The following is a 10,510-nucleotide window of genomic DNA, read 5'->3' as shown; positions in this document are numbered from 1 at the left end:
TAGTCACTCATTCACAATCTCACTAATACAGAAAACTCGAAATATCCAGCCCTTCTCTAATTCAATCATGTTATTCAGTACTCAAATGAGGTCTCAAAAATAAGAAATCCAGAAAACTGCTGGTGTATATCTATCTTTTCCTGTGACTGCTCTAGTCTGAGGTTCAGTAGCTCACAGAGTCGGACTGAACATCTACCATCTGATAGACCTGCTTTGCAGATATACAAACACTAAGATACAAACTGTCGGCCCCTTGGGTCCTGTCCATTTTACCTATCTCTGAGGCCACCACAAGGCCCTCTGTCTACGGAGAGACCAACTTGCCAGTAAATAAAATATTGCCAGACTTATCCTGAATAGTGAACAGGAAGGGAGAATTCGCTGTGAACTGAACTGTGACCGGGAGTCGCTTCACAGCGATACTCTCCCCAGTGGCCGCCGCTGCCTCGGTGCCTTCCTCGTTGACATCCACATAGGACTTGTGAACAACCTTGGATAAATATAGGCCTTTGTCAGGTGACATTCCAGAGAGATCAGCTGTGGCCACGCTGAAGATGTCGCGCATCCCTAGAGATTTCAATAGGGAGTTTAGGTCATATTTTACTGCAAGATTGAATTTGGGAATGTGAACATCCACTTCTCTCTCCACCATGTTAGAAGAGTTGGTCCACTCTTGAAGCATCTTCACGTTCAGGTGTTTTTCTATCTAAGAGTCAAAATACAGACACATGAGCCAAAACATAGCTTCTGAGTAAAGCAGATGTTTCTGTAATTCACGCTGAGAACTGTCCAGCTTCTTGCTGGCTTATCAGCCTATAACACACATCAGACCTTCCCTTCCTGTTGCCCATGTCTCCTCTATATTCCCTCACTGACTTCCTCAATGTACATTTTTGAGTACATTAGCCTTTACCTAAGCCTCCCTGCTTATTGCCCTGGCATCGTTCTGTGCCTGCTTCCTGAATCAATCCACCATTTTTTCTTGGCCCTCACATCTGAAATTTGGAGTCACATCTTTATGAACTTAGCTCTCATTTGGCTTCTAAGATGCCAGATCACTTTGTCCCAGGCCTAATGGCTTCAATCTCCCTGGTGCCCTTTCCTCTTTCTGTTATGTTTCTCCAAGTTCAACATGATACATGCTCGCCTTAATGCCTTTGTACTTCTTTCTGACATATGTACGTGGGTTTCCCAAATGGTCCCAGCTACTGACTTCTCATAATAGAATCAAGCTTCATTATTTTTGTCTGTCATTTAAATAATAACATTGGGTATTTAATGCCCTACAGAAAATCCTCTATAGCATTATATACTGTATCATTTTTATTGTTATCATGTTCCAAAGTTCAATACATTTTATTACGTTCCCATTCTCATAATACAAAATAAGATAAAGGTAGATTTTCTGTCAAAGTATCTTTCTATTATTTTCATTTGCTAGGTCTAATCCGAGTTATAATAAAAGCAAACAGATCTCAACTACCTCACAGTTAGCACACTAACGTGTGCTCATATTCTCCCTGGATCTTCTCACTTTATCTGCCCATCTTCTATACATCTAGTGAAACTCACATGGAGAGAGTTCTCTAGGAACATCACCCCCAGCTTCCTCATTCTAATTCATAGCTTCCATAGTTTGCTCATGACTTTAAGAGAAGTTTAAACTGCTTCCAAATTGCTGACTTTAGCATCCTCTACCCCAGCTAACTGCAAGTTCCCAGGGTCTTAATGCCCTCTGAACTGGCCACACTTGTAAGCGTATGTATTCCTACAGTGCACTTATGCTTCTCCCATTGCAGCTCCCTCTGGACTGGCATCCATCTCACTCCCTAATCCAAATGCATATAGCCCAACCAGGCTCTTTCAGGAAACAACCGTGCCAACTGTTAGTCACTGGCTGACTTAGGAACTGACTGTGGCCACCCTGCTGTATGAATCAGCTTCCCCAGTCCCAGAGCCATAACTATTCTCCTAAGAAACCTCATTTTATGCACTGTTCTGCAGTACTGGGTAGGTCGTAGCTAGGTTGGGGTAAGATGCCATCATCACTTCTAGGTCTCTCTGTGCTAAGAACCTTTGACTACAACCAGGGAAAGGAGACTGAATCCAAATTTCTGCCACTGCTATCTTTCCTTCCTGGCTGTGGTGTTATTTCCTTACCAAATCAGGTTGGAAAAAATAAATAAATAAATAAATAAATAAATAAATAAATAAATAAATAAATAAATAAATAAACCGTTAGCCTGTGAGTATATCCTTTGGTTAGATCAGAACACTTCCCCTTAGCAAGGTTTTAATAACTCTCTAGGGCCCAGGGATCTCATCAGCATGACAAATCATTATTGCAGAAAGAGGTCCACTGTCTCATGAAGGATATGTACACACATTTATATTGTATAACATGGTGAACCTATGTGACTTTTTCAATAAATGAATTGCTTGTCTTGCCTAAATATAGTCCTAAAGGGCAGGAATCATCCTCAATCTACAACTCCTGTGGAAAGTCTACTAAGCCTAGTCATGAGCCCATGACTGTTCATACAGACATCACAGTGCACACAGAGTACTGTGTAACAGTGTGCGTACACACATACATGCACACACAAACAGCCACATGCATTCACTCACACATATGCTGGGTGCAGGTGGCACTGCTGGGCCTCTACCTGGTTTACGTTCGCCATGCCTACTGGAAGCAAGATGATCATTCTTAGATTGTTGTTGGCATAGGGCAGCTCAAGGACTTGCATCTGTGGCTCCTTTATGAAGGCCAGCTTAAACGTTCCCGTCTGGTACATCATGTCCACAACTGCACTTTTACCCTATTTTTAAAAAGATTGTGTTTAAAAAAAAAAAAAAGACTGTGTTTAAGCAGTGAATATGTATGTCTACTTTATTTTTACAATAGGAATTTTTGTGCTAGCACTCTAAAGTGTAAGTGTTAACTGTACTCTTTCATTACTTTCCTTTGCACAGGTTATCAATTTTGTAATCTTAAAATAAGTCAAAATTAGAGACTATAGAAGTATAATAATATAGGGATGACTGGGGTCTTTAATTAAAAACACAGAGTCTAGCTAAAATGACTTATGTTGGGAATCAAACGGGAGGCTCATTATCTCTTCTAAGCCATGTGGATACTGCCTGGGACAAGAGCTTAGTTGTATCAGCTGTCACAGGAAGCAACCATCATGTGAACCTCAAGGCTTCAGCGGTAGAACACTGGGAAGAGACAAGGTTTCCAGTTTTCAGGGAGTCTGTCCAGCCTCATGTCTAGTGAGAAAAGTTACTCACATTTTGAAAAGTAAAAGCCTTCAGCTAACTACAGCAATGTTTCCATGAAATTTTTCTGAATTGTGCTTAAATTATTGCAATTTTCCAAGACTTGTCATCAGTTTGAAAATGAAATACTTACCACACTTATGTGAAAGGGAGCTTTTACTGTATCTCTTTTCTCGAATTTATTTTTCCATTGTCCCTTGAAATATATGGCACTCACTAGGACCATGACAGAGGAGGGATCAATTGTACCCTTTCCAAATAAGTTTGCGACTTTTCCTTGTAATAAAACAAACAAAAGAAGAGGTGATTTTATTTGGATAATAAAATATAATTTGCTGATAATAGGTATTTGCAAAAGTTGTTTTCTCAGATAGTAACTTCCATAGTTTGTATTTAAAAGATCACACCCCACCCCAGGTGAACAAGATGGCTTAGCCCAGTAGCTCTCAACCTAGGGGTCACAATCCCTTTGGGACTTGCAAATCAGATATCTTGGATGTCAGATATTTACATTTCAATTCATAATAGTAGCAAAATTGAAGTTATAAAGTAGTAACAAAATAATTGTGTGGTTGGGGGTCACACATATGAGGAACTGTGTTAAAGGATCTCAGCATTAGGAAGGTGAGAACTGCCTTAGCAGGTGGAAGCACTTACTACTCAAGTCTCCCACTCCATCAAGAGAACTCGTGGTAGACGTGAAAAAGCTGACTCCCAGTCATTCTCTGATCTTAGCACACGCATGTTGCACGTGTGCATGCACGCGCATCCCCCCCCCACACACACAGAGACTTTTTAATTAAATTAAATTATCCATGGGTGTGGGAAAGTGTGTGTACATGGGTGAGTATGCCTGTGTGTATTCACATAGACGTCAGAGATCACTGACTGTCACTCCTTAGTGGGTCTCCTATTGGCCTGGAGCTCCCAGTTACTCTGCCTGTCTCAGCTCGCCAGCAAAAAGGTCACAGTAGGCAGCACCATGCACAGCTTTTTCTACACAGGTTTCTAGGCATCAGACTCAGGTCCTCATGCTAAGCAGCTCTTTATTGATAGGTTATCTCCCAGCCCTTCTTACTTTTTTACTTGTTTGCTCATTTTGTTGTGTTTATGATCGTGGGGGATTTTTATTTGACAGTTTCATGAATACATACAATGGATTTTTGTCTTTCTCTCCTTATTATCCTTCTTCAACTCCTCCCTCTCTCACTGAAACAACTTTTGTTCCCAGTTAGTCTCTATTTTTTAGGCTTTGTATAAGTGAACCACTGAATTTAAACAGGGTTGTTTGCATAACAGTCTCTGTAGCCCAGGGTGTGGTGGAGCTTACTGTTCAGACCAGGCTGTCCTAGAACTCAGTGTATGGAGCAGGCTGTTCTAGAACTCTGTGTAGACCAGGCTGGTCTGTAATTCGCCATCTATCAGGCTGTGCTGGACTTGCTTTGCAGACAAGGCTATCACAGACTTGCATTGTTGGTTGCTCTGCTTTTCAGCAATATGCCAGGGTTATAGGTGTGCACCTCCATTCTGGGCCTTAAGAGGCCCTTGCAGTGTATGAGAAGTAGTGCATTACAAATATAAAGACCACTCAAAGCAAAGGCATATTTGAAATCAGGAATTTGTTTGGAAGGTTCCAGAAGTTGTCTGCTTTGTGAATATTCTGACAAGCTGCTTTGGTGCCTTTCAGTGTGATGAAACCTAGAAACTCTTTTTTGGAATGTACCCTGCTATCTGACATGAAGCACAGGTAGGCACAGCACCCAACTCTAATCCTAAAGAAGGTTTTAATTTTCATTATAATCCTGAGTCTACCCCATAACTAGCATGTGAAAACAATGAACATGCACAGATGCTTAAAATATGTTTCTGAATGAAGGAGTGAATTAATTTTAATAAAATCTGCTGAATTTATGACATCCCCTTAAAGCAGAAATGATGTTCACTTTCTCAGAGTCTTCTGTCATATATTGCTTAGGAGGAATGGTCACAAAATGTATTCCAAAGTATGTTTCTAGATTTTTCATTGTTATCTATCTACCTGCATTTAGAATTCACACTAGTTAACTTCTGCTTCCTTGTTTCCATAGCAAGGTAAGACTTTTACCAAAGGAGCACAGATAAAGTTTGTACACATAAGATAGATATTAAAGTTTTGTGCACATACAGATACATATAAATGTTCACACAAAATTACCCTTACCATTAGTTTTATTCTCAACCCAAGTATTAATACTTCTCCTTGTCTCTTCTGTAGACAGCTCAAAATCAACCGTTTGCAACTTGGCTTGGAACAGTCTCTCAGAACATCTTAAATATTGCTGTAAAAGAAAGGACAATTCAATGACAGCACAGAAATAGTGCAGAGAGGTCTGGAAAGAAGGCCATGGAGTGAAATGTAGACAGAGACTGCACTTGCATTTCCTGACTGCCCACCCTGAATAATCACACAGAAACTATACCAATTACATCATTGTTTGACCAACGGCTCAGGCATATTCCTAGCTGGCTCTGGATTCTGAAATTAACCAATTTCTATTCATTTATGTATTGCCAGGTAGCCGTGGCTTTACCTCATCTTCTACATGTCATGTTTCCTTGGCAGCTGGCTGGCATCTGCTTCACTCGGCCTTCTTTTTCTCTGTATCTCGGCTCGAATTTCCTGCCTGGCTTTATTCTACTAAACTATTGGCTGAAACCGCTTCATTAACTAGCCAACAAAAGCAACATACATATAGAGGGACATCTCACAGCAGTGAAGCAGTTGCTGTGCAAGTGTGAGGAGCAGAGTTGGCATCCCCAGACCCGTGCAAAAGCCGGGGGCCATGCTCATGACTCCAGTTCTCCTACAATGAGAAAAAGAGCAGAGAAAAGGGAAATCCCCAGGAGCTAGTGACTGGGTTACTCAACGTAAGCGGTGCTGAACAGGAAAGACCCTCTTTTAGAAAAGATGACAAGAGAGAACAGATACCCAAAGCCATCCTCTGACTTCCACATACACACATGGCTCAGGTACTCACCCCTACAGTGACACACAGCAATCCATACACATGAGTACACACACACAAGAAAGAACATGGAGACAAAAGTCTGCTGATCTAATACACTTAAAAGGAAGGATGTCCATATGCCCATGAGCACTTGTCTTTAAATCCAAAGATTTCCAAAAAAGAAAAAAGAAAAATACCAGAAACATTTGAATGTTTTCTCATTATGTCATGGATTTTTTTATACAAATGCATTCAAGTCAAATTATAATTTATATATGAATAGCTCTTTTGCCTGTCCCTATGCTTTCCTACTCAAGGTTAGAAGGTGAATTATATCGCGACTAAATGACCTCACCACCTCCCTAAACTAACATTTATCTATGTTGTGTCTCTGTCACTGTTTGGGAGAGGCAAAGAGGAAGAAAGTTACCAGCTCAAAGGCAATAGCCCTTGACTTCCATTGTCTCAAGAGACTCAACATAACACATTTTTTCTTATTTATTCATTCATTCATTTTTTTTGTTTTTTTTTTTGTTTTTTGGGGGGGTTGTTTTGGTTTTTGGGTTTTTTTGTTTTTTTTAATTTATTTATTTATTAAAGATTTCTGTCTCTTCCCTGCCACCGCCTCCCATTTCCCTCCCCCTCCCCCAATCAAGTCTCCCTCCCTCATCACCCCAAAGAGCAATCAGGGTTCCCTGCCCTGTGGGAAGTCCAAGGACCACCCACCTCCATCCAGGTCTAGTAAGGTGAGCATCCAAACAGCCTAGGCTCCCACAAAGCCAGTACATGCAGTAGGATCAAAAAACCCATTGCCATTGATCTTGAGTTCTCAGTATCTCATTGTCCACTATGTTCAGTGGGTCCGGTTTTATCCCAGGCTTTTTCAGACCCAGGCCAGCTGGCCTTGGTGAGTTCCCAATAGAACATCCCCATTGTCTCAGTGTGTGGGTGCACCCTTCGCGGTCCTGAGTTCCTTGTTCATGTCTCTCTCCTTCTGCTCCTGATTTGGACCTTGAGATTTCTTTCTGTCTCCTTCTGCTCCTGATTTGGACCTTGAGATTTCTTTCTGGTGCTCCAATGTGGGTCTCTGTCTCTGTCTCCTTTCATCGCCTGATGAAGGTTAATATTCAGGAGGATGCCTATATGTTTTTCTTTGGGTTCTCCTTATTTAGCTTCTATAGGATCACGAATTATAGGCTCAATGTCCTTTATTTATGGCTAGAAACCAAATATGAGTGAGTACATTCCATGTTCCTCTTTTTGGGTCTGGCTTACCTCACTCAGGATAGTGTTTTCTATTTCCATCCAGTTGCATGCAAAATTCAAGAAGTCCTTGTTTTCTACTGCTGAGTAGACCGTAAAAGGCTAATCAATCCAATTATAAAATGGGGCACTGAACTGAACAGAGAACTCTCAACAGAAGAAGTTCAAATGGCCAAAAGACACTTAAGGTCATGCTCAACTTCCTTAGTGATCAGGAAAATGCAAATCAAGACAACTTTAAGATACCATCTTATACCTGTCAGAATGGCTAAAATAAAAAACACCTATGATAGCCTTTGCTGGAGAGGTTGTGGAGAAAGGGGTACATTCATCCATTGCTGGTGGGAATGCAAACTTGTGCAACCACTTTGGAAAGCAGTGTGGCGGTTTCTCAGGAAATTCGGGATCAACCTACCCCTGGACCCAGCAATATTCTCTTGGGAATATACCCAAGAGAGGCCTTATCATACAACAAAAGTATATGCTCAACTATGTTCATAGCAGCATTGTTTGTAATAGCCAGAACCTGGAAACAACCTAGATGCCCTTCAATGGAAGAATGGATGAAGAAAGTATGGAACATAACACATTTTTGTAAGCTTCTGTGAGAGTAGAAGGAAGACTCCATAGTGTCAAATCGCTTCCGTCACCTCAGATGCGAAGATTCTATTAGAGCTGTGTGACACCTAAGACAGCTTAAGAAACCTAACTGGAAAGACAAACACATATTTGAAGCTTCCTCTCAATGCTTCAGTAATCTTGATCAGATAGAGATGAACCAAGGACACCAGTATTTCATGTCTGTCATAGAGTGACTTTCCCTGGGGATTATTAAGTAAACACTCAATGAAGCTACACGCTAAAATGTTCATGGATAACGGCTGAAACCCACCTCCATTTGTGGAACTAGAAAAAAAACCCAATTCTCTTATTTTAAAGACAGAAGTCATATGTATAAATGGAAAGAAAACTCACATCTCTTGGCTCCTAGTTGAATACACTTGTAACTACCTCTCGATAGTCTACCATCAAGTGCCTTTGTAAAGATGAGAAATGGCTCTCACTTTTCCTCCCATCTATAAAGGGAAATTCTTACAAATGACTTCATTTTGTGTTAAATCTCTGACCCTAGTTTTAAACAGCTTTATGGATTTTGCAGAGGAGGGGTTTTCGTGTGATACTGCAGAACTCTAAAGTTTGATAAAGCCATTTCGCAGAAACCCTAAGCTCAAAGTCAACATTGTAAAAAGCACCCACCATAAGTTCTTCTCAGCCTCCCGTGTCTTTACACTATGAAATTCAGAGGCCCCAGGCATGATTACCTTATGGAATGTGATTGTCCTCGTCCCATAGATTCTGTTGGCAATGCTGAGGGAATTCAGTTGGTTGATTTGGGATAGCAGAGCTCCAAATTCAGAATACTTCCTTCCACCTTGGCTGCACTGGCAGCGGTGAACAAAGAAAAGTGATTGGTTCCTTGCCACTGAAGAATTATAAATAATGAAAGGAAAATATCTGCAGATCAAGATTTTTGCCTTTCAATAAATAGCAGTGAACACAAAGAGATGAACATCTCAAACATTTTACTTGATTTCTTTTAGCAAAATGATCTCAGCAGATTGTGTACAAACTCAACAGTATTACTTGCTGCTCCTAAGAGTTTAAATCAGAAGCTTAAGTTTTCATGAACGAAGAAATTCTAATGCAAATTCTGTGGCTGCCTCTGTATTTATATTTCTACATCCAATGCTCGGTCTTTTTATTCTTTCATATATATAAATATATGAAATACATATATATTTGACTGTTTGTTACTTATATTTTATGCATTATGTGATCATATTCCACTGTCATCTCTTAAATGACATGAAAGATGTGTTACATGTGTTTAGGCTGTGGAATATTTCTTTAACTGTTGAAAGGTATGTTGCATTTGCTTACTGATGTAAAGATGTGTTACATTCGTTCATGCTGTATTTGTTTAGATTCTTATTGACCCCTTCTTCCCAATTAGTGGGCATGGTCTTACTAAGTAGCCTTGACTTGAATTCATTATGTGTACCAGTCTGGCATTGAACTTGCCAAATCTCCTCCTGCCTCTGCCTCCTAAGTGCTGAGATTATAAATATGAACCAACATACCCAACCAATGTCTCAGTTTTCTAAATGACTATTTAAACAAACTCTTCAACCTTCACTAATAAAATCTAATATATTCACTTGTTTTATAGAGTAGCAATTCTGCAAAGTTTACAAATGTGATACATATGACTTATGATTAAGAATTCATTGATGCCAACCAAAGAGGTGATGACTACATTTCCTAAACAATGGTTTCTAATAAATAGGGTTTCTGAGAAGATTTTGATTGTATGTGTATTGTAGAATATTTAACTATGTAAAGATGTGGTACATTTGTTTATGCTATGGAATATTACTTTAATTGTGCAAAGGTATATTGTATTTGTCTAATGATGTAAGGATGTATACTTTCATTTATGCTGTATTTGTTTATATGTGAAGATGTGTTGCACTTGATTCACCTTGCCTGCCTAAAGCACCTGAATGGTCTAATAAATGACCATTTAATAAGCACATCTAATAGAAACAATGAATGGCCAATAGCTAGGTCAGGAGAGACATAGGTGGGGCTGGCAAACAGAGAGAATAAGTAGGATGAGAACTCTAGGCTCAAGAAGAGCAATAGAAGGGAAGAGAAGGAGGAAGAAAGAGTGGGAGACGTCTGGGGTCAGCTCGACAGCTGCTAGTCAGCAGACACAGAGTAGAGCATGCAGAAAGAAAGGTTAAAAAGTCCTGAGACAAAATGTAGAAAAAGAAAAACAGAGAAAAGTTATAAAAGCTAGCAAGAAATGAGCCCAATTTAGGCTGAACATTCAAAACTAATGTTAATTAAGTCCCCGTGTCCCAATTTGGGGACTGGTTGGTGGGCCTAAAAGAGAGATCTTGGTATGTGTGTGT

The 10,510-nt window shown here is 40.0% G+C and overlaps 1 protein-coding gene across 2 annotated transcripts in view; it reads right to left on the bottom strand.

Moving 5' to 3' along the window:
• Positions 1 to 304: 304 nt before the first annotated feature.
• Serpinb11 (serpin family B member 11) overlaps positions 305 to 10,510 on the bottom strand; it is a 12,184-nt gene continuing 1,978 nt past the window's right edge. The window contains exons 3-7 of one of the 2 annotated variants that reach the window (XM_005368732.2): positions 8,855 to 8,974; positions 5,483 to 5,600; positions 3,416 to 3,558; positions 2,667 to 2,822; positions 305 to 706 (exon numbers count right to left, since the gene is read on the bottom strand). In XM_005368732.2, the coding sequence (XP_005368789.1) occupies positions 305 to 706; positions 2,667 to 2,822; positions 3,416 to 3,558; positions 5,483 to 5,600; positions 8,855 to 8,974 (939 nt within the window). The remainder of the gene's footprint in view (positions 707 to 2,666; positions 2,823 to 3,415; positions 3,559 to 5,482; positions 5,601 to 8,854; positions 8,975 to 10,510) is intronic. The other variant, XM_013354315.1, reaches the window with a different exon arrangement.

The sequence above is a fragment of the Microtus ochrogaster genome, unplaced genomic scaffold (assembly GCF_000317375.1).
Source record: "Microtus ochrogaster isolate Prairie Vole_2 unplaced genomic scaffold, MicOch1.0 UNK39, whole genome shotgun sequence".
Taxonomy (NCBI): domain Eukaryota; kingdom Metazoa; phylum Chordata; class Mammalia; order Rodentia; family Cricetidae; genus Microtus; species Microtus ochrogaster.
The sequence above is the reverse complement of the archived record's forward strand: the minus strand, read 5'-3'. Positions and strand labels throughout refer to the sequence as shown.